Source organism: Nansenia antarctica (assembly GCF_963989245.1).
Source record: "Nansenia antarctica genome assembly, chromosome: 14".
NCBI classification, from domain to species: domain Eukaryota; kingdom Metazoa; phylum Chordata; class Actinopteri; order Argentiniformes; family Microstomatidae; genus Nansenia; species Nansenia antarctica.
In genome coordinates, this window is record NC_137684.1 from 31,814,119 (window position 1) to 31,837,970 (window position 23,852).

The 23,852-nt window shown below is 48.9% G+C and overlaps 2 protein-coding genes across 2 annotated transcripts in view; both read right to left on the bottom strand.

Annotated features, from left to right (window-relative positions):
* LOC308170080 (protection of telomeres protein 1-like) overlaps positions 1 to 23,852 on the bottom strand; it is a gene marked incomplete at both ends in the record, with an annotated part of 62,273 nt that overhangs the window by 21,319 nt on the left and 17,102 nt on the right. Inside the window, one exon of the mRNA XM_080544812.1 lies at positions 14,115 to 14,270. Within this exon, the coding sequence (XP_080400938.1) occupies positions 14,115 to 14,270 (156 nt within the window). The remainder of the gene's footprint in view (positions 1 to 14,114; positions 14,271 to 23,852) is intronic.
* LOC308170440 (protection of telomeres protein 1-like) lies at positions 15,010 to 23,508 on the bottom strand (the record flags this gene model as incomplete). Its single annotated transcript, XM_080545230.1, has 7 exons — positions 15,010 to 15,027; positions 15,630 to 15,923; positions 19,067 to 19,197; positions 20,940 to 21,066; positions 22,869 to 22,949; positions 23,159 to 23,248; positions 23,473 to 23,508. 7 exons carry the CDS (start codon positions 23,506 to 23,508, stop codon positions 15,010 to 15,012), a joined length of 777 nt encoding a protein of 258 aa, XP_080401356.1.

Genomic DNA, 23,852 nt, shown 5'->3' on the forward strand with positions numbered 1-23,852 from the left:
CCCAGTACGAGACGGAGGGAGGGGACCTACACAATCAATAATGAGATGGTCAAACGGTTGACTGGTTGCCTGAATCGGACTCAATGGAGCCGGTGTAATGCTCTGATTCGGCTTTCCTGTCAACTGACATGTATGACATGTTTTTACATAGGCTGCCACATCCCTCTTAAGGCGAGGCCAAACGAAGTAACGGAGGATGCGATCATAGGTCTTAGAAACTCCTAGGTGTCCACCCTCATCATGTGACACCTGCAGAACCAAGCTGCGATACTTGGAGGGCACAACAATTTGGTAAATGGGGTCTCCCACAAACTCAACGCCATGGGGAACCCACTTCCTCACCAATACCTCATTGTGAATGAAATAGGCATGGGCGCTGTTCCTCACCCCCCCAGCAGGGAGAGCTCCCTCAAACAGCTCTTTCAGACTTGGATCTGCCCGCTGCTCTCTCACCAGTTCACTGTGAGGGACAGACAGGGGAAAATCAGACAGTGATATCACATGCTCCACATCATCCACCATTTTGTCAGGGTCAGGCGTGGCACGGCTCATGGCACGAGTTACGGCACACGCAGTGAACACCTCAGGAAACTCCCGTTCACTTTCATCAGGCTTGCTTTTAAATACTGGCACAGACGTAACCACCACAGGTGGCGCCACATCTGCCCACACTCGTGCACCAACCAAGCCATTACCCATGATCATGGTCACCCCCTCACAGGGCAACGCTGGGCGCACACCCACAGTCATCTCACCCTGAAACAAATCAGATGAAAGAATTATTCTGTGCAGAGGAACATGCAATACAGCCAAACCCATACCACGAATGGGAATGGAGTCACCTGTGTCAGAGGCATCAGAAAATGGCAAAGCAGAAGCTAAAATAAACGAATCAAATGCCCCAGTATCCCGTAAAATGTTTACTGGGACCTTCTCATCCCCACCGACGAGGGACACCAAACCATCTGTAAGGAATGGCAAGTAAGATTCAAGGTCAGAGGATTGTGGAGACTCAACATGTGTAGAGCGCACCTGGGACAGCGAATCACAGGCTTGGGCAGCAGACTTAACCCGCTGCACCACCGGCGCCGCGCAACCAGCCCCTTTAGCCCCATCCCCATGAGACACTGGAGCCCAAGGCTTACCTCTAGACTTTAAAGCATAGCATTCAGATTTAACATGCCCCTTTTTATGGCAGTGACTGCACACTTTCTCATAACTCCTTGAACTATTCTGATTCTCATAACTCCTTGAACTATTCTGATTCTCATAACTCCTTGAACTATTCTGACCTCTACGACCAAAATCAGTTGCAACTGACTGACCAGCAGGTGGCATATCAAAACCAAAGGTACTCCTCTGAAACCCAGGCTCTGGCACATAAGCGCGAGACTCACCAAACGTGCGCGGCTCTCCAAACCTACCCCTGCTATGAGTCAATGTAAAATCATCTGCCAACGCAGCAGCTTCAGCAGGAGTAGTCACCTGCTTTTCACTAATATAGGTGGCTATATTCTGGGGAATAGCATTTTTAAATTGCTCCAGTACAATCAGATCACAGAAATCATCAATATCATATACATCAGACGCCTTGCACCAGCGATTGAAATGCAAAACTAATTCTCTTGTAAACTCAAGATGTGTCTGACTCTTGTTTCTCCTCCAATTCCTAAATTTCTGTCTGTAGGCCTCCGGAACCTGTTCATAAGATTTAAGCACTGCAGACTTCACTTTCTCATAAATCAGAGAATCCTCACGGCTCAGGGACGAATATGCCAACTGTGCTCGACCTGTAAAAACACATTGTAACATGAGGGTGCGTTCAGCATCTGGCCAACCACGAGTGTCAGCGAGGCGCTCAAACAACGAAAAAAACGAGTCAGGATCCCTTTCATTAAATTTAGGTAAAAGTTTCAAGTTTCCTGCTGTATCAAATGAGCCTCTATTTGCTCCCCTGGAAGCAAAAGAACCCCCACTACTTAAGACTTCACTACTGATTTTACCGTCTTCAATCAAATTCAACCTATGTCTCTCTAACTCCAATCTAGCCGTTTCAGTTTGCATTTGGACTTCACATTTCATTTTCTCAAGTGCAAATTCCTGGTCTAATCTCAGTTTGAGCAATTCTTTTTCCTGGTCAAATGTAAAAGGGTGCTTAGCAACAGGCGAAGCTAAACCCTTGACAGGCTGTGGCAAAATTGCCATCTCGACCAGTTTCGACTCTAAACATGCCCTAAGCTCATGTTTCTTTTGTTCTACCACCGCTACATCATAATGTTTTGCAACCAATAACAATTGAGCTTTAGTAAAACGGTACAATAAGTCATAGGATGGAGCTGCTATAAACCCCTCTACTCCAGACATTTTTATTTTATTAAATCACAATATTAAGTACAGGACAATGTAGGCCTATGGACCCAAGATGGCGTATACACTGACAACTCAGCGCGCATCAGAGGAAATTGACAACCTCGCAACGGAGCATGCCCCTATCTGACTGCCTACCCCAGGACCTGACTGAGTAAGCTCAACCCTAGTCTTCATGCGCTAGCGGGAGGATCTTTAAACACTAACTCGTCAGCCCGGTTAGACCCCCAGCAAGCTGGTCGCCCACCTGACAGCTAAGAATGTGTCCCCGAGACAATTGCTCTAGCCGCCGTACCGCAACACTACAGAAAAACGCTCAGCCAGACTCAAAGGAGAGAGACCGTAAGCCTACCAGGGCAGCCCCGTAGCCTACATGTGCGCAACTGACAGCCAATTGTATACACCCTCTTGCCCCAATAGAAAAAAACCTATCTAAGCACCATTACAAACAAAACGATCGCGCAGATCAATTAACAATAGGCTATTATATACAAAAATGCGATAAGTGTGTCTCCAAAATGCTTAATATGCCACTCAAGGCTTTCAAAAAAAAAACACCCGCAGGCGATAATTTTGAACTGGTGGGGAATCGACTACGACACCAGTTTGCAGTTCATTCACCAAAATCTCTGCCTAGGCTACTAACAGAGACACGCGCTTATTAACTTAACAAGGCACCCCCTGCCAATCAAGGCAACAAGCCATGGGAGTCGCACCACAAGTAATGAACCACAATGTTTTAACCATCAATTAAGCAAAAAAGTCAAACGACCGGGTAGAATTCAATAGAAAAAAAGCAATATTTACTTACCAAAAGGTGATCAAAATAATGCTAGAAAAACGAAAACGGACGGAGCCCCCAATTTGTCACGGCCAGGCTCATGACCATGACAAAAACGGGAGACACACACACGATCTTAGTAAGTAATGATAAGAAAATGTTTATTGTAAACTAAATGAGGCCTATATAACAATAATAAGATGAGGTGTGGTAGTCAGTAAATCAGTGGTGTAATGTGAGTGTAGTGGAAAGTGGTGAGGTGAGTGTTGCATGGTGTGAAACAAGGAACAAACAAATAAGACAAATAATGGTGCCTAGAAGGGGGCCTCAATACTGAGGCCTGCATAGATCTTTTATGCCCTGGATCCTGGAACCAGGTGGGGCACAATCAGCTGTCCACCAGCTGACCTGCCTTTCACTGATTGGTAACCCTGTCCAGCAGGAGTACTCTCTGCAGACAGGGAAACAGATGTTTATTACAGGCCAGGACACAATATGGGGCCAGGGCCGTCACACTCTGTGTTCAGAGAGTCTACCAGATATGTCTCTGTGTCCAGAGTGTCTAACAGATATGTCTCTGTGTTCAGAGAGTCTAACAGATATGTCTCTGTGTTCAGAGAGTCTACCAGATATGTCTCTGTGTCCAGAGTGTCTAACAGATATGTCCCTGTGTCCAGAGTGTCTACCAGATATGTCTCTGTGTCCAGAGAGTCTAACAGATATGTCTCTGTGTTCAGAGAGTCTAACAGATATGTCTCTGTGTCCAGAGAGTCTAACAGATATGTCTCTGTGTTCAGAGTGTCTAACAGATATGTCTCTGTGTTCAGAGAGTCTACCAGATATGTCTCTGTGTTCAGAGTGTCTACCAGATATGTCTCTGTGTTCAGAGTGTCTACCAGATATGTCCCTGTGTTCAGAGAGTCTACCAGATATGTCTCTGTGTCCAGAGAGTCTAACAGATATGTCTCTGTGTTCAGAGTGTCTACCAGATATGTCTCTGTGTTCAGAGTGTCTACCAGATATGTCCCTGTGTCCAGAGAGTCTAACAGATATGTCCCTGTGTTCAGAGCAGACAGATACGTCCCTGTGTTCAGAGCAGACAGATACGTCCCTGTGTTCAGAGCAGACAGATACGTCCCTGTGTCCAGAGCAGACAGATACGTCCCTGTGTCCAGAGCAGACAGATACGTCCCTGTGTCCAGAGCAGACAGATATGTCCCTGTGTCCAGAGCAGACAGATACGTCCCTGTGTCCAGAGCAGACAGATATGTCCCTGTGTTCAGAGCAGACAGATACATCCCTGTGTTCAGGGTGCAGACAGAGGGAGGCTGAGCTGTAAGGATCAGAGCATCATCAGGCCAGGCTGGAGGGCTTGTACTGGACCTGGGAGGGCAGGGGAGGGGGGGCAGGGGAGGGGGGGCAGGGGGGAGACTGACACTTGAGACATCCACTGTCTGACAGAAAAGGTGCACATGCACAATCACAATCACCAGACTTCAACGGCTACAAAGTCAGAGAAACACAATAGAATATGATTCATGAAAGACAGCTGACAGGAAAACAATCAGCGACTTCTCAAAGATGAGCTTGTCCAGGCACGACTAGCCCAGCAGGCTTTGACCTGTCATGCCAAGCTGTCTCAGGTCAAAACACATCTCTGACATGCTGCCCACTATCCTGAATGTTTTAGAGGAATGTAAGTTCTCATTGAACTGGACGTCAGTTCGTCAGTTGTGTTTCTGTTTAGACAGAAGCAGGTGTTGGCTTCCGGTATGATGGCGGAGTGATTAGTCGCACATTTTCAGTCCCTCTCAACTCGGCAAAAATAAACCCTCAGAAATCATATTTCAACAAATATATTCAAGGTAATATAGAAGAGAAATAATAAAGAGGTCGGTTAGATCGAGCCAAAAGGTGATTAAAAGTAAGAAAATGGATTCGGGCCCCGACAAGAGTGAGGGAACATGAGGAGAGAAGGGGAGGGAACGGGTTCAGAGCCAGCTACCCTGAACCGACTTGTTGAATTGCTAGCACCCATAATTAAACAACTAAGTGAGGTTAAAGGGGTAAAACAGGGAATAAGCGAAGACAGAAGCAGGTGTCTGAGGCCTGAGTAAAGGCGGCGTGATGCTCAGAGACGTGAGGTACCAGTGGACCTGTGCAGAGACAGGGTGAGGCTGAGGTCGTGTTCTCACATGAAAGTCTGAATCCGGACCCGGAGCAAGTGGATGAGTTCGCAACATTGTTGCATAAATTATTTCTCTGGTTTGCGTTCTCACAGCCCTTCATTGTAAACGAAGTAACATACGCAATCGAAGCAACAGACGTGGTAGTTGATTGGTCCGAAAAATAGAAAATTGCCCGTTCGTCCCTCTCTTATCCAGATCAACACGCGTGCGCTGTTGTTTTCCTATGGACTGCCTCGAGCAGCGTTCTCACCAAAAGCGAAGCGAAGCAAAGTGACGGATGCGTCGTTTCTAACCGGAGCGAAACCACCCTTTTCAAGCGGAGCATCCGTTGGTTCTTTGCTGCGGGAGTGACTTCGAATGCGCGTTCTCACAGCTCCAAACGACGCAGAGCAAACAAATTTAATCCTAAACTCCGATTCCAAGTGAAGCAAATGTTCTAGTGAGAACACACCCTAATGTTGTAGTGAGAACACCCCCTAATGTTCTAGTGAGAACACCCCCTAATGTTCTAGTGAGAACACCCTAATGTTCTAGTGAGAACACCCCCTAATGTTCTAGTGAGAACACACCCTAATGTTCTAGTGAGAACACACCCTAATGTTCTAGTGAGAACACACTAATGTTGTAGTGAGAACACCCCCTAATGTTCTAGTGAGAACACCCCCTAATGTTCTAGTGAGAACACCCTAATGTTCTAGTGAGAACACCCTAATGTTCTAGTGAGAACACCCCCTAATGTTCTAGTGAGAACACCCCCTAATGTTCTAGTGAGAACAACACACCCTAATGTTCTAGTGAGAACACCCTAATGTTCTAGTGAGAACACACCCTAATGTTCTAGTGAGAACACACCCTAATGTTCTAGTGAGAACACACCCTAATGTTCTAGTGAGAACACACCCTAAAGTTCTAGTGAGAACACCCGCTAATGTTCTAGTGAGAACACCCCCTAATGTTCTAGTGAGAACACCCCTAATGTTCTAGTGAGAACACACCCTAATGTTCTAGTGAGAACACACCCTAATGTTCTAGTGAGAACACACTAATGTTCTAGTGAGAACACGCCCTAATGTTCTAGTGAGAACACACCCTAATGTTCTAGTGAGAACACACTCTAATGTTGTAGTGAGAACACACCCTAATGTTCTAGTGAGAACACACCCTAATGTTCTAGTGAGAACACACCCTAATGTTCTAGTGAGAATACACTCTAATGTTCTAGTGAGAACACACCCTAATGTTGTAGTGAGAACACACCCTAATGTTCTAGTGAGAACACACTAATGTTCTAGTGAGAACACACTAATGTTCTAGTGAGAACACGCCCTAATGTTCTAGTGAGAACACACCCTAATGTTCTAGTGAGAACACACTCTAATGTTGTAGTGAGAACACACCCTAATGTTCTAGTGAGAACACACCCTAATGTTCTAGTGAGAACACACCCTAATGTTCTAGTGAGAACACACCCTAATGTTCTAGTGAGAACACACTCTAATGTTCTAGTGAGAACACACCCTAATGTTCTAGTGAGAACACACCCTAATGTTGTAGTGAGAACACACCCTAATGTTCTAGTGAGAACACACCCTAATGTTCTAGTGAGAACACACCCTAATGTTGTAGTGAGAACACACCCTAATGTTCTAATGAGAACACACCCTAATGTTCTAGTGAGAACACACCCTGATGTTCTAGTGAGAACACACCCTGATGTTGTAGTGAAAACACCCTAATGTTCTAGTGAGAACACACCCTAATGTTCTAGTGAGAACACCCCCTAATGTTCTAGTGAGAACACACCCTAATGTTCTAGTGAGAACACACTCTAATGTTCTAGTGAGAACACACCCTAATGTTCTAGTGAGAACACACCCTGATGTTGTAGTGAGAACACACCCTGATGTTGTAGTGAAAACACCCTAATGTTCTAGTGAGAACACACCCTAATGTTCTAGTGAGAACACCCCCTAATGTTCTAGTGAGAACACACCCTGATGTTGTAGTGAGAACACCCCCTAATGTTCTAGTGAGAACACACCCTGATGTTGTAGTGAGAACACACCCTAATGTTCTAGTGAGAACACCCCCTAATGTTCTAGTGAGAACGTTTCTCTAGTGGCTCTGGTTCAGGGCCAGCTGAGCCCAGCAGGCGAGTCTACTGCCGACCCAGAGCTGCTCTGCCTGGTTCCAGCTGCCCACAGCAGCCAGGTACGCTGGTAATGAGACACACTCTGAGCCTATAGGCTGGGCTCACTCTCTACCGGCTTTGTGTTATGGTGACATTGTTCATCTGCTGAAACAGCCACTGTTCACGTTCACAAACGTTGATATATCTTTATCTTACACCCCCGGTATCAACCAGGTATGTACTTATAAAAGTACATGGAAATAATAACGCAAGTACCCAATAACTGCATATCAGTTAGGCTCCACTTTGGTTTCTCTGGGATTCATTGACCCAAGCACCACGGAGGTTTGTAAAAAAATTGGAGGTAAGTAAAAAAAAATACCCACATTACTTTATTAAAAGATACCAGGTAACTATCAGCTTGAACCAGGCCACAAACTTTACCTGAAACAAACAACATTTTAAATAGAAGGTTTGTAATAGAAGGGTTGTAAGGTCACCTACAGACAAGATGCCTTGGTTTCAGCCACCATTTTTCAATTACCGTTATCAATGATCACCATGAACCATTTAATGGATACTGAACATGGCCAAGAGAACCTAGATTCCTCTGCAAGTATCATTAAATGGTAAATGGTAAACAGACTGACTTATATATCGCCTTTATCCAAAGCGCTTTACAACGGCCTCTCATTCACCCACACACACACATTCACACATACATTCACACACCAATGGCGGGAAGCTACCATGCAAGGCGCCGGCCGGCCCGCTCACTGGGAGCAATCTGGGGTTCAGAGTCTTGCCCAAGGACACTTCGACATGTGGCCAGCCGGGGCTCGAACCGCCGATCTGCCAACCTTGCGATCATTAGACGGCGGCTCTACCTCCTGAGACACAGCCTTTACCTCCTGAGACACAGCCTCTACCTCCTGAGACACAGCCTCTACCTCCTGAGACACAGCCTCTACCTCCTGAGACACAGCCTCGACCTCCTGAGACACAGCCTCTACCTCCTGAGACACAGCCTCTACCTCCTGAGACACAGCCTCTACCTCCTGAGACACAGCCTCTACCTCCTGAGACACAGCCTCTACCTCCTGAGACACAGCCTCTACCTCCTGAGACACAGCCTCTACCTCCTGAGACACAACCTCTACCTCCTGAGACACAGCCCCTACCTCCTGAGACACAGCCTCTACCTCCTGAGACACAGCCTCTCCCTCCTGAGACACAGCCTCTACCTCCTGAGACACAGCCTCTACCTCCTGAGACACAGCCTCTACCTCCTGAGACACAGCCTCTACCTCCTGAGACACAGCCTCTACCTCCTGAGACACAGCCTCTACCTCCTGAGACACAACCTCTACCTCCTGAGACACAGCCTCTACCTCCTGAGACACAGCCTCTACCTCCTGAGACACAGCCTCTACCTCCTGAGACACAGCCTCTACCTCCTGAGACACAGCCTCTACCTCCTGAGACACAGCCTCTACCTCCACCAGCCTCTACCTCCTGAGACACAGCCTCTACCTCCTGAGACACAACCTCTACCTCCTGAGACACAGCCTCTACCTCCTGAGACACAGCCTCTACCTCCTGAGACACAGCCTCTACCTCCTGAGACACAACCTCTACCTCCTGAGACACAGCCTCTACCTCCTGAGACACAGCCTCTACCTCCTGAGACACACCCTCTACCTCCTGAGACACAGCCTCTACCTCCTGAGACACAGCCTCTACCTCCTGAGACACAGCCTCTACCTCCTGAGACACAGCCTCTACCTCCTGAGACATAGCCTCTACCTCCTGAGACATCCTCCAACACTCCTGACACACACCACACTGTAACACTGTAACACTGTAACACTGTAAGCCCACAGACAGACAGACAGACAGACAGACACACAGACAGACAGACAGGCAGACAGACACACAGACAGACAGGCAGACAGACACACAGACAGACAGACAGACAGTTAGGATGACAAAGTGGACGGCGTGTTAGAATAGTTACCCACAAAACAACAGCAGGGGAGATACTGCTTCTAGGAGAAGACGCCATGTGCTCTAAGCAGTGAGCACAGGAGGAAAATCCATCTCACACACAGAAATAGTTCTGTCTGTCTCGTATCGCCCTGCCCCAATTGTGTGTGTTTGTTGGTGCGTGTGTGTGTGTTTGTTTGTTGGTGTGTGTGTGTTTGTTGGTGTGTGTGTGTGTGTTGGTGTGTGTGTGTTTGTTGGTGTGTGTGTGTTTGTTGGTGTGTGTTGGTGTGTGTGTGTGTGTGTGTGTTGGTGTGTGTGTGTTTGTTGGTGTGTGTGTGTGTGTGTGTGTGTGTGTGGGTGTGTACTGTGAGGATGTCCATGTGAGACCGTGACGGAGGTGGATCGATTGGTCATCTCTCTCTCTCCTCTGATCCTCTCCCTTCCTCTATCCCATCCTCTCTTTCTCTGTTTCATTCATCCTAATAACCTCCTTTCTTCTCTCAGCCTCTGTTCAGCAGCCAGCTCAGCCCATTCCACACTACGGTATATTTCCTCCTCATCGGCAGACTCAACTCCGCTGACACAGTCATGTTTCATGTTTCTGGAACTAGGAAACTCGTTTGAGTGAAACTTGAAATGATTTATACATTTTATAGTTTTGTTATGAACAGTCATAACTGGTTTTAGGCTGAAAAATGTGTCCCTCTGTAACCATGGTAACATTTTAGGACAGCGCATTAATTCGGTTTATCCATCCCATAATTGCTTTGCCGAGTTCCAGACAGATCAGTTTGGACAGACAATGCAGTTTCTCACCTGCAACAGTTTGCACTCTGCAGCAGATGTGTAGTAAACCAGAAAGACATAATATTAGGAACACTGTCGTCTTCTCTGACAGAGGACCAGGTGGGGTCTCGTCTCAGAACTAGGGTGAATAAAACAGCACAACTACAACAGAAAGCTGCTACTTCTTAATCAAGAGAACACAGACACCCACCCTCATCCACCTCCACTGGCTCCCGGTCAAGTCCCGCATCACCTACAAAATCCTCCTCCTCACCTACAAATCCCTCCACGCCTGCGCCCCCCAGTACCTAACTGACCTCCTCCCCCAGCATACCCCATAGCCCATAGACATGGGCCTGCTGTCCACCCCCCGCACCAACCTACAGACCTTTGGGGACAGAGCCTTCAGCGCGGCCGCACCTACTCTCTGGAACTCTCTCCCCATAGTGATCTCCCCAACGCCCCCACCCTGGACTCCTTCAAATCAGCCCTTAAAACCCATCTGTTCACCAAGGCCTTTGGCCCCTAGTCAATGTTTCAGTTTTGCTTTGTTTGTTTTCTGTTTTGTCTGTCTGATCATTTCCCTTGAATTGTAAAGCGTCCTTGGGTCTTTTGAAAGGCGCTATATAGATTAAAGTTATTATTATTATTACTACTATTAGGGTTCACACATCATACACTGGGATTACGCAACCGTATGCTAACGCTGCCTGTCTGCACAGAGGCAGAGCATCAACGCAGGGTTATACATTCACAAGGAGTTCAGTCACGATTACACAATCTAACATTTTAAACATTCACAGCTCTTATTGTCGGCAGGGAAAACAAGGTCTGCCTGAGGTGCAGCAGAAAGCAGAAAGCACTTTGCAGAACAACACAGCCAGCCAATAAAAGACAACAGAGAGAAGGTAATACAAAAACACCATTGTTGATTTGGGCACACTCCACAAACAGCTCTGGTACAGGACAACACTGGGAGGTACAAGTGACCTGGCTACCTCTACCTCACTCTTTACCTCTCTCTCTACCTCTACCTCACTCTTTACCTCTCTCTCTACCTCACTCTTTACCTCTCTCACTACCTCACCCTTTAACTCTCTCACTCCTTCTCTTTACCTTACTCTTTAACTCTCTCTCTACCTCTACCTCACTCTTTACCTCTCTCACTACCTCACCCTTTACCTCTCTCTCTACCTCTAGCTCACCCTTTAACTCTCTCACTCCCTCTACCTCACTCTTTACCTCTCTCACTACCTCACTCTTTACCTCTCTCTCTACCTCTACCTCACTCTTTACCTCTCTCTCTACCTCACTCTTTACCTCTCTCACTACCTCACTCTTTACCTCTCTCTCTACCTCTAGCTCACTCTTTACCTCTCTCTCTACCTCTAGCTCACTCTTTACCTCTCTCACTACCTCACCCTTTACCTCTCTCTCTACCTCTAGCTCACTCTTTACCTCTCTCTCTACCTCTAGCTCACCCTTTAACTCTCTCACTCCCTCTCTTTACCTCACTCTTTAACTCTCTCTCTACCTCTAGCTCACCCTTTAACTCTCTCACTCCCTCTCTTTACCTCACTCTTTAACTCTCTCTCTACCTCTACCTCACTCTTTACCTCTCTCACTACCTCACCCTTTACCTCTCTCTCTACCTCTCTGTCTTTAAAGGCGGCTACAGACTAGACGACTTTTCAAGTTGTAACATCGCTGAGCCTCTCACACTAAACGACCGTCGTGCTGGTGTCCGCGTCTCAGCGGCGCGCAGACTGCGCAGCACAGCGCAGACTACAGGATGTGGCAACGACGGGGGCTCACAGACTACAAGATTCTTCACTTGGTCAGGACGATTCGCCAAGCTGTAGTGTCGCGATATCAGCACATGATGACGAGATGTTGACAGCTGTCCAAAAAAGATGGAGCTCATTTCTACTAGAAAATAGCCATATTACTATATGTAATATATACAGGTCAGGGTTTCCGTTAATCGGTAATTACCGGTCTTTGTCCGGTAAAATCTATTGAAGTCCGACAAATTGAAATCTCTTCGGTCATAATGTCTGGTGAAAATAATTCCCTCTAACCACAATTTGAATACAATTCGCTAAAGTTGAATTGTCACATTCTGATTCCTTCTATGTTAAAAAAGATGAATATATAGGCTATATTTCTTTTATTATTATATGATTTGACGCCGGCATGATGATGACTCCGCGAAACAGCGGTGGCAGGGTTGCCAGATGGGATTTTACAGCCTAACCAGTCTATTACCGCTAAACCCAGTAGCCCATTCGGCGATAACCCGGCCCATCTGGCAACCCTGCTTTTAACCTGCAAACGTTGCAGCTCAAAGTGCACCATTAGCGAGCGAGAGGTAAACATGGCAAGACAAAGTAAGCTTAACAATGACTTCATGAAACCAAGCTACAATGAGTCTGAGGAGAAGTCTGGCTCTAAAGAGATGGAGGTAGTGGCTCCTCCAGCCAACTGGAGGGTTCCGAGTTGAATGGAAAGAACATTTCCCCTGGCTGCGTTTAGATGGGGAAGGAAAAATGTTCTGCTCACCGTGCAAAAAATCGGGGAGGAATAACGGATTCACGAGAGGAGCAACGAATATGAGAATGTCTCACTGATCACAGGCGGTGCAGTGAGCACATATCGGCGGTCAGGCCACTGTGAGCAGGCTAATGAAACGGCTAACAATAAGCTGCACTCTCAGCTACAAGTTGCATTTCACATGGCAAAAAATGGCATCGCATGTCATCAGTATGTGGGACTGACTGAGCTACTGAAAGCAGTTAAGTTCATTTAAAGCCTATTTATTTTCAAAGAGTTTTATTCTATTTTATTTTATCTGATAAAAGGCATATGAACGAAAATTAGGCTAGCCTATGTGTCACGCCAGAAGCCTACATGTAACCTCTTGCACTTTTCAATACAATGTTATACATCTAGACATTGTGGTATTTCTTTATATACGTATCCCAGCCTGCCTATCAATCGTTTCTCAATAAACAGTTATGTTCTCCTCATTGTCATACTCGCGAGTCCGATTAAGATATAGAAATGACGTTGTTTTATTGATAAAAAGGGTAAAACTGGAAAGAGAAAATAGAAAACTCACATTAATCCCAAACAATTTAACAGACTTCAGTTAACGTAATGTGGAGTCCGTTCATTGATCGATGCAGTCTGTTCAGTTCCCAGTGTGGCGCGTTCAGCGCTGGACATAATATTATGGCATAGCGCATGCGAATCATGAAAGCCTATATTATATAGCTCGCATCTAATCGTATCGGATGAGAAATGGACATTAAACGGCATATACTGTATAGGCTACACAACAGTAATCACCGCGACAAACACCTATATTATATTTTAATATGATGACCGGAATTTCTCACGTTTGTCCGGTAAATTGAAATCTTCCCGGACACGTTGACCGGCACAATTTTTTTCTAACGGAAACCCTGATACAGGTGCTGGTCATATAATTAGAATATCATCAAAAAGTTGATTTATTGGTTGTAGAGACAGAGTTAGACTACACGTGGTTACGGTAGGAGACGAGGCCAGTCTCCCATGCTGTGCTGTCTTACCTAATTTAATTAGATTTTTAAATGTTGCCATTTAGCAGACGCTTTTAATCCAAAGCGATTTACAATTACGAATTACAGGGACATTCCCCCTGGAGTAACTGAGGGCTAAGTGCCTTACTCAAGGGCACACTAGTAGTGGTGTGGTTTTCAGGCGGGATTTGAACTCACAACCTTCCGATCACAAGTCCAACTCACTATCCACTAGACCACCACTACCCCTTACCTGCTAGTCTTCCATGCTGAGCAGTGTCAGGGTTAGGGTTAGGGTGCTTTCTTACCTTCAGCTGATTGGCCACCTCTAGGTGGTTGTCGTAGACCAGGACGTTGGCGGTGAGGTTGTCTCTGTTCCTGCAGGGGGCGGGGCTTCCCTCCAGGGTGCCTGGCTCCACCGTCACGTCCAGCAGAGGGTGGGGGCACTTAGTCCCATCCCAGACCTAGGACCAGAACACTGAGGTTAGAACACTGAGGTTAGAACACTGGGGTTTAGAACACTGAGGTTAGAACACTGAGTTTAGAACACAGAGGTTAGAACACTGAGGTTAGAACACTGAGGTTAGAACACTGGGGTTTAGAACACTGAGGTTAGAACACTGAGTTTAGAACACTGGGGTTTAGAACACTGAGGTTAGAACACTGGGGTTAGAACACTGGGGTTAGAACACTGAGGTTAGAACACTGAGGTTAGAACACTGAGGTTAGAACACAGAGGTTAGAACACAGAGAGGTTAGAACACTGGGGTTAGAACACAGAGGTTAGAACACTGGGGTTAGAACACTGAGTTTAGAACACTGAGGTTAGAACACTGAGGTTAGAACACAGAGAGGTTAGAACACTGGGGTTAGAACACAGAGGTTAGAACACTGGGGTTAGAACACTGAGTTTAGAACACTGAGGTTAGAACACTGAGGTTAGAACACTGAGTTTAGAACCAAAACATGTTCAAACTATCATCTTCATCTCCCTCAGCAGTTTACCCCAAAAACGTCAGGGAGCGCACTTGGCTGTTGTTATTATTCCAGATTGCATCTCTAATGCATTAATCTATTCCAAACACACACTTCCTAGAACCCAAACCCCAACACAACAGCAGAATGAGGCGTCTGGTGTAAACTTCATGTGAATAGCTGCCACGGAAATGTGTTGAAATAAGAAATGGTTGATGTGTTGAATACTTATTTGCTCCAGTGTGACTGAGCAGTGGAACACAAATGAGGACACAGGGGGGGGGGGCGCCTGTCTAATATAATGAGACGTGATGTCTTTAGCAGAAATCCTCTGTGGAAGTGGTGTGATGAGGCTCTCAGAACGTACATGTTTATATTTAAAAAAGTGGGTTTCAATTTCCCAAACTTCTTATTAACACGTAATCAGCCATGAGGTGAGTAAAGAAAGTGTTATATCTTTGCACTCTATCAAATTTCAGGACCCTCCTTTCATGACCTAGATATGTGCGTTCTACCACCCAGTATCCTTACATTTTCTAAATCACATCAGGATAAGCTAGTATGAAGATATGTTGCTGTTTTTCTGTGTAAGAAGCAGGCTAATTTACAAGTGGCCAACTAGTGGTCGTTGTGTGTAAATAGCAGCTTTGCATTGTAAAGAGGCGGCTCTTTTAGTAGGTAAAAAAGGCACGGCTGTGTTAGTGTTAAAGGATGTTCCATACCTAACTCTCTTTGTACACAACTTCAATGACCAAAAGTACATATCCCAAAACGCCCCTTCCTAGGTGACTGTCACAGTGTCACAACCAGATGAATCAGAACATTTCTAAGTAATTCCCTGGTCTGACCTTCAGCAGGGTGCAGCTGGTGTCCATGGAGGCCTTAGCCAGCAGCTGGCAGGTCAGGTCAAAGTAGTTCCTGGGCTGTACGGAGGCCAGGGGGAGGCTGGGCTGGGAGGGCAGCAGGGCCTGGGAGGAGGCCCAGGTACGGAGCTCCTCCACGGCCCGGCGGTCCTCCTGGGAGAAGCTGAAGGTGCTGCTGGAGGTCCGGGGCACCACGGCGCTGCCCACCGCCCCGTCAAACGTCACCACAGAGAAGCCGTGGGTCGTCAGCAGAGAGAGGGACCCGTTGAAGGGCTTGGCCTGGGTGACAGGAGGGGGGGAGAGGAGGGGGGGGGGAGAGGGTGAGAGGAGGGTGTGAGAGGAGGGGGTGAGAGGAGGGGGTGAGAGGAGGGTGTGAGAGGAGGGTGTGAGAGGAGGGGGGGAGAGGAGGGGGGGGAGAGGAGGGGGGGAGAGGAGGGGGGGGTGAGGAGGGGATGAGAGGAGGGGGTGAGAGGAGGGGGGGAGAGGAGGGGGTGAGAGGAGGGGGGGAGAGGAGGGTGGGAGAGGAGGGGGTGAGAGGAGGGGGGGAGAGGAGGGGGTGAGAGGAGGGGGTGAGAGGAGGGGGGGAGAGGAGGGGGTGAGAGGAGGGGGGGAGAGGAGGGTGGGAGAGGAGGGTGGGAGAGGAGGGGGTGAGAGGAGGGGGTGAGAGGAGGGGGAGAGAGGAGAGGGTGAGAGGAGGGGGTGAGAGGAGGAGGTGAGAGAGGAGGGGGTGAGAGGAGGGGGTGAGAGGAGGGGATGAGAGGAGGGGGGGGTGAGAGGAGGGGGGAGAGGAGGGGGGTGAGAGGAGGGGGTGAGAGGAGGGGGTGAGAGGAGGGGGAGAGGAGGAGGGGAGAGGAGGGGGGGAGATGAGGGGGTGAGAGGAGGGGGTGAGAGGAGGGGGAGAGAGGAGAGGGTGAGAGGAGGGGTGAGAGGAGGGGGGGAGAGGAGGGGGTGAGAGGAGGGGGGAGAGGAGGGTGGGAGAGGAGGGGGTGAGAGGAGGGGGTGAGAGGAGGGGGTGAGAGGAGGGGGGGAGAGGAGGGGGTGAGAGGAGGGGGTGAGAGGAGGGGGGGAGAGGAGGGGGTGAGAGGAGGGGGTGAGAGGAGGGGGTGAGAGGAGGGGTGAGAGGAGGGGTGAGAGGAGGGGTGAGAGGAGGGGTGAGAGGAGGGGGTGAGAGGAGGAGGGGAGAGGAGGGGGGGAGATGAGGGGGTGAGAGGAGGGGTGAGAGGAGGGGGGAGAGGAGGGGGTGAGAGGAGGGGGGAGAGGAGGGGGTGAGAGGAGGGGGTGAGAGGAGGGGGTGAGAGGAGGGGGTGAGAGGAGGGGTGAGAGGAGGGGGAGAGAGGAGGGGGTGAGAGGAGGGGTGAGAGGAGGAGGGGAGAGGAGGGGGGGAGAGGAGGGGGTGAGAGGAGGGGGGGAGAGGAGGGGGTGAGAGGAGGGGGTGAGAGGAGGGGTGAGAGGAGGGGTGAGAGGAGGGGGTGAGAGGAGGGGGTGAGAGGAGGGGTGAGAGGAGGAGGGGAGAGGAGGGGGGGAGAGGAGGGGGTGAGAGGAGGGGGTGAGAGGAGGAGGGGAGAGGAGGGGTGAGAGGAGGAGGGGAGAGGAGGGGGGGAGAGGAGGGGGTGAGAGGAGGGGTGAGAGGAGGAGGGGAGAGGAGGGGGGGAGAGGAGGGGGTGAGAGGAGGGGTGAGAGGAGGAGGGGAGAGGAGGGGGGGAGAGGAGGGGGTGAGAGGAGGGGTGAGAGGAGGAGGGGAGAGGAGGGGGGGAGAGGAGGGGGTGAGAGGAGGGGTGAGAGGAGGAGGGGAGAGGAGGGGGGGAGAGGAGGGGGTGAGAGGAGGGGGTGAGAGGAGGGGGGGAGAGGAGGGGGTGAGAGGAGGGGGTGAGAGGAGGGGTGAGAGGAGGAGGGGAGAGGAGGGGGGGAGAGGAGGGGGTGAGAGGAGGGGGTGAGAGGAGGGGGTGAGAGGAGGAGGGGAGAGGAGGGGTGAGAGGAGGAGGGTGGGGGTGAGAGGAGGGGGTGAGAGGAGGGGGGGAGAGGAGGGGGTGAGAGGAGGGGGTGAGAGGAGGGGGGGAGAGGAGGGGGTGAGAGGAGGGGGTGAGAGGAGGGGGTGAGAGGAGGAGGGGAGAGGAGGGGTGAGAGGAGGAGGGTGGGGGTGAGAGGAGGGGGTGAGAGGAGGGGGGGAGAGGAGGGGTGAGAGGAGGGGGTGAGAGGAGGGGGTGAGAGGAGGAGGGGAGAGGAGGGGTGAGAGGAGGAGGGTGGGGGTGAGAGGAGGGGGTGAGAGGAGGGGGTGAGAGGAGGGGGGGAGAGGAGGGGGTGAGAGGAGGGGGGGAGAGGAGGGGGTGAGAGGAGGGGGTGAGAGGAGGGGTGAGAGGAGGGGTGAGAGGAGGGGTGAGAGGAGGGGTGAGAGGAGGGGGTGAGAGGAGGAGGGGAGAGGAGGAGGGGAGAGGAGGGGGGGAGAGGAGGGGGTGAGAGGAGGGGTGAGAGGAGGGGGGAGAGGAGGGGGTGAGAGGAGGGGGGAGAGGAGGGGGTGAGAGGAGGGGTGAGAGGAGGGGGTGAGAGGAGGGGGTGAGAGGAGGGGGTGAGAGGAGGGGGTGAGAGGAGGGGGTGAGAGGAGGGGTGAGAGGAGGAGGGGAGAGGAGGGGGGGAGAGGAGGGGGTGAGAGGAGGGGGTGAGAGGAGGGGGTGAGAGGAGGAGGGGAGAGGAGGGGTGAGAGGAGGGGGGAGAGGAGGGGGTGAGAGGAGGGGTGAGAGGAGGGGGTGAGAGGAGGGGGTGAGAGGAGGGGGTGAGAGGAGGGGGTGAGAGGAGGGGTGAGAGGAGGGGTGAGAGGAGGGGGTGAGAGGAGGGGGTGAGAGGAGGGGTGAGAGGAGGAGGGGAGAGGAGGGGGTGAGAGGAGGGGGTGAGAGGAGGGGGTGAGAGGAGGAGGGGAGAGGAGGGGTGAGAGGAGGAGGGTGGGGGTGAGAGGAGGGGGTGAGAGGAGGGGGGGAGAGGAGGGGGTGAGAGGAGGGGGTGAGAGGAGGGGGTGAGAGGAGGAGGGGAGAGGAGGGGTGAGAGGAGGAGGGTGGGGGTGAGAGGAGGGGGTGAGAGGAGGGGGGGAGAGTAGGGGGCGAGAGGAGGGGGGGAATGTATGAGTAAATGTATATTCTCTCAATAAAGAATATAATAAAATAAACATCCATTAAGGTGCAGCATTTAGAAAATTTGTACTGGAAATCGCTTCGAAACCACTCATGGCCTGCCTCTAGTCCAATCAAATGACTTGGTGTGAGCAAATTTACGAACGCAGCACCTGAGATTACTTCTTTTTTTTAAACACAAACCGAAGATTTTCTATTCTCAACGCAGCAGCCAAAATGGGAATAATCATCAACGGGTTGTTTTGGCTTTATATAAGTTCTATAACTTCTATAACTTGTAGATCAAGCGTGACTCCAGGTTACCTTGACTCTGTGCAGACGGATGATGTCTCCCATCTTGAAGATCTTGGGGTGATCCTCCAGCTTGTCACAGAAGATGGTACAGCACACCTTCTGATTGGACTGGTCGATGATCTTCAGGGTAGAGCAGGAATCTACGGGACATAGAAGGGACACATCAGATTAAATGGTAAATGGACTGCACTTATATAGCACCTTCATCCAAAGCGCTTTACAACGGCCTCTCATTCACCCATTCACACACACATTCACACACCAATGGCGGCAAGCTGCCATGCAAGGCGCCGGCCCGCTTACTGGGAGCAATTTGGGGTTCAGTATCTTGCCCAAGGACATTTCGACATGTGGCCAGCCGGGGCTCGAACCGCCGATCTGCCAACCTTGCGATCATTAGACAGCGGCTCTACCTCCTGAGACACAGATCAAAGACATGGCCAGTTCAATGTGACAACCTGATGAATAGACATGATGCATTGGAGATGTTGGAGATGCAAAGTTCTTTGACCGAGCCGTACTACAAATACTACTTGTTCATAATTTAATCCGTTTTTGCTTGTGGAGAACCCTTCATATGAGGCTTGGCCCTCCACACAGCAGGAAGCAGAGAGCCTAAGGTAAAATAGTGCAGCAGAGAGATGGACTATCCTCACCGGAGGCCCTGACCATATTACACTCATTCATAGAGCTTTTTCTTTCAGTTGCAGTACTGCATACAGAGGATGAATGCCTTGGTAAGTGTTGACATTCCCTTAGCTCCCGGTCTCAGACTAAGTCACTTTGCTGCTGGCCAGCGTTACTGTTCTCTATTACCAGGAGAGAGAGTTCCAGACTCTGGCCAATCATATAACAACCAGAGAAACAAACAACCATAACCAGTAAAGCATCACTGTTTTATGGGTTAGGGTTAGGTGTATGCTGCACTACAACACAAAACTATACATATTGCAGAATGGATATTCTATATAGATACATAAAGGTTTAAAACTTCCAAAAGCTACAATGCTTCTCTGACAACGCTTTACTCTTTTACCGAAATGGAGTAAAATATATTTGGGTCAACTTGTGGAACTTGTGACAGACATGACGCAGGGTAGCTGCCTGACCTGTCCTCTTGGTCATACAGGATGCAGGGAGAGCTGTGCATGCTGGGTAACTGACCTGTCCCCTTGGTCATACATGGTTAGGAGGGTAACTGACCTGTCCCCTTGGTCATACGTGGTTAGGAGGGTAACTGACCTGTCCCCTTGGTCATACGTGGTTAGGAGGGTAACTGACCTGTTCCCTTGGTCATACATGGTTAGGAGGGTAACTGACCTGTCCCCTTGGTCATACATGGTTAGGAGGGTAACTGACCTGTCCCCTTGGTCATACATGGTTAGGAGGGTAACTGACCTGTCCCCTTGGTCATACATGGTTAGGAGGGTAACTGACCTGTCCCCTTGGTCATACGTGGTTAGGAGGGTAACTGACCTGTCCCCTTGGTCATACGTGGTTAGGAGGGTAACTGACCTGTCCCCTTGGTCATACATGGTTAGGAGGGTAACTGACCTGTCCCCTTGGTCATACATGGTTAGGAGGGTAACTGACCTGTCCCCTTGGTCATACGTGGTTAGGAGGGTAACTGACCTGTCCCCTTGGTCATACATGGTTAGGAGGGTAACTGACCTGTCCCCTTGGTCATACATGGTTAGGAGGGTAACTGACCTGTCCCCTTGGTCATACATGGTTAGGAGGGTAACTGACCTGTCCCCTTGGTCATACATGGTTAGGAGGGTAACTGACCTGTCCCCTTGGTCATACATGGTTAGGAGGGTAACTGACCTGTCCCCTTGGTCATACAGGATGCAGGGAGAGCGGTGCATGCTGGGTAACTGACCTGTCCCCTTGGTGAGGAAGGGCTGTTTGAAGAAGGTCACCACGGCGTAGACGTTGACCACGGCGCCGGCCGTCAGGTCGCTCAGCGGGACGTAGCTGTACTTACATGCCTTGGCTGAGGTGGTCGCCTGGAGACAAACCGTGACGTTAGAATTATAAGGTTCTATCTCCATTTCTGGTCAAAATGTATTTTTTTTTACATAATCTGATCCATTAGGTGTTTATTAATGCCTGTGTGGTGTTATTTTTAAAATGTTGACATTTTTGAGTTAGTAATTAATCAAATACAAAGGTTCCATTCCATCTCACAAAACATAACGGAATGTAAAAACTTTGACGCTCAATATCTCTGAACTGCCCTAGACGGAGATAGAACCGTATCATTCTAAACGGAGATAGAACCTTATCATTCTAAACGGAGATAGAACCTTATCATTCTAAACGGAGATAGAACCGTATCATTCTAAACGGAGATAGAACCTTATCATTCTAAACGGAGATAGAACCTTATCATTCTAAACGGAGATAGAACCGTATCATTCTAAACGGAGATAGAACCTTATCATTCTAAACGGAGATAGAACCTTATCATTCTAAACGGAGATAGAACCTTATCATTCTAAACGGAGATAGAACCTTATCATTCTAAACGGAGATAGAACCTTATCATTCTAAGCTCACGAAACGCTGCTGTCAGTACGTAGGTAGAGGTGAAATGTAACATGATACACACACATATACAACACATGACTATACCATCTGTCTCATACAACACATGACTATACCATCTGTCTCACACAACACACACATGACTACACCATTCAGAGGTTTCACCAAGTGTCTAAACAACTGTAAGAGTAAAACATTCATCCGCATATCTCCATTTCCCAGAGACGACAACAACTATAAACACACACACACACACAAACAAACATGCACACATACCAGGGCTCCCACACTTTCTGAGACATCACATTCAAGCACCTTTCAAGGACTTTCAAGACTCAATTCCCTTAAATTCAAGGACCCAACACGGCATAGTTTGAGACAGAACTAGTTGACGAACTAAGTAAAATATTTTTGAATATAGACAGAGAGAGAGAGAGAGAAGGGGGGGGGAATTCAAGCACTTTCAATGACCCATGTCTATTTGCAAAAACTTTTAAGATTTATTTTTCTCAAATTCACAAACTTTCAAGGACCCGTGGGAACCTTGACATACTGTATATACATAGATATATATTATATCTATATATAATATAGACAGTGTTCTGTTGTACAGAATGGCCATTAGTTCTTCTTTCCAAAATTCCAAAGTTTGGATTTAAAATCAAAACGTAAACATGTAACTTGTTTGCTGAGGTGTAATGTAGTAGAGTTGTACCCCCAAGAACAAGCTAAATAGATCTCTCTGCTCCGTGAACCAATTGATATACTGACACGTGTTCCTGATATTGTACCTGATATTGTTCTGTAAAACCTTTAATCCATATTCACCTTCTGGCACATGCAAACAGAGGTACCGTGGTACACTGGCAGCCAGGAGGAGGTGTAACTAGTCTCAGTGTGTTCAGGCCTCAGCCTCCTGAGCTTCCTGTCTGTGCGAGCAGAGGAGTTGTAACTAGTCTCAGTGTGTTCAGGCCTCAGCCTCCTGAGCTTCCTGTCTGTGTGAGCAGAGCTGCAGCACCATGTCTGCCTGCCTCCTCTGGTGTGTCAACAGTTTCATCTGCCCCATTCCTGTTTCTCTCTCGCTAAGTTAGATATTCGCTATTCGATGCAGCTAAGCTCAAAGCCAAACATGACACATGCAGCCAGGGTCAGACTGGGATTAACATTTGATGAATTAACACATTCTGACAAGGACAAGATGTCCTGTGACACTGTGACACTGCGAGGCTGCGTAAAGCAAACGCCTCTCAGGTTCTCTGACCTCAGCAGCGGGAGGAGACTTCCTTTTGGTGGCAGTGGAGGTTGTGGAGGTTGATGGACCAGAAGTGGAGGATGGAGACACCTGGAACAGAGAGATAAATGCAGGTGAATGGTACGTGACTAGCTGATTCCAGTTCAGATCATGCTAACTGGAGCAACTAAGCTCAAAGCCAAACATGACACATGCAGCCAGGGTCAGACTGGGATTAACGTTTGATGAATTAACACATCCTGACAAGGACAAGATGGCCTGTGACACTGTGACACTCTGTAAAGTAAGGTTCCTCTGACCTCAGCAGTGAGGGGAGACGTCCTTTTGGTGGCAGTGGAGGTTGTGGAGGTTGTGGAGGTTGTTGGACCAGAAGTGGAAGATGGAGACACCTGGAACAGAGAGATAAATGCAGGTGAACGACTAGCTGATTCCAGTTCAGATCAGGCTAACCGGAGTATGATTGAAGTCCTGTTGTTTTGGGGGGAAGAGATGCTTCTCCAGTGCTGCTAGCAAAGCTATGCTAGACAAGTTAATGTGGCGCTTACTACGGGTCCATAGACTGCTGCTAGGGAAAGACAGGGCTTGACATGAAGCTTGTTCAGGTACCTGTCACACAACAGCAGAATGAGGCGTCTGGTGTAAACTTCATGTGAATAGCTGCCACGGAAATGTGTTGAAATAAGAAATGGTTGATGTGTTGAATACTTATTTGCTCCAGTGTGACTGAGCAGTGGAACACAAATGAGGACACAGGGGGGGGGGGCGCCTGTCTAATATAATGAGACGTGATGTCTTTAGCAGAAATCCTCTGTGGAAGTGGTGTGATGAGGCTCTCAGAACGTACATGTTTATATTTAAAAAAGTGGGTTTCAATTTCCCAAACTTCTTATTAACACGTAATCAGCCATGAGGTGAGTAAAGAAAGTGTTATATCTTTGCACTCTTATCAAATTTCAGGACCCTCCTTTCATGACCTAGATATGTGCGTTCTAC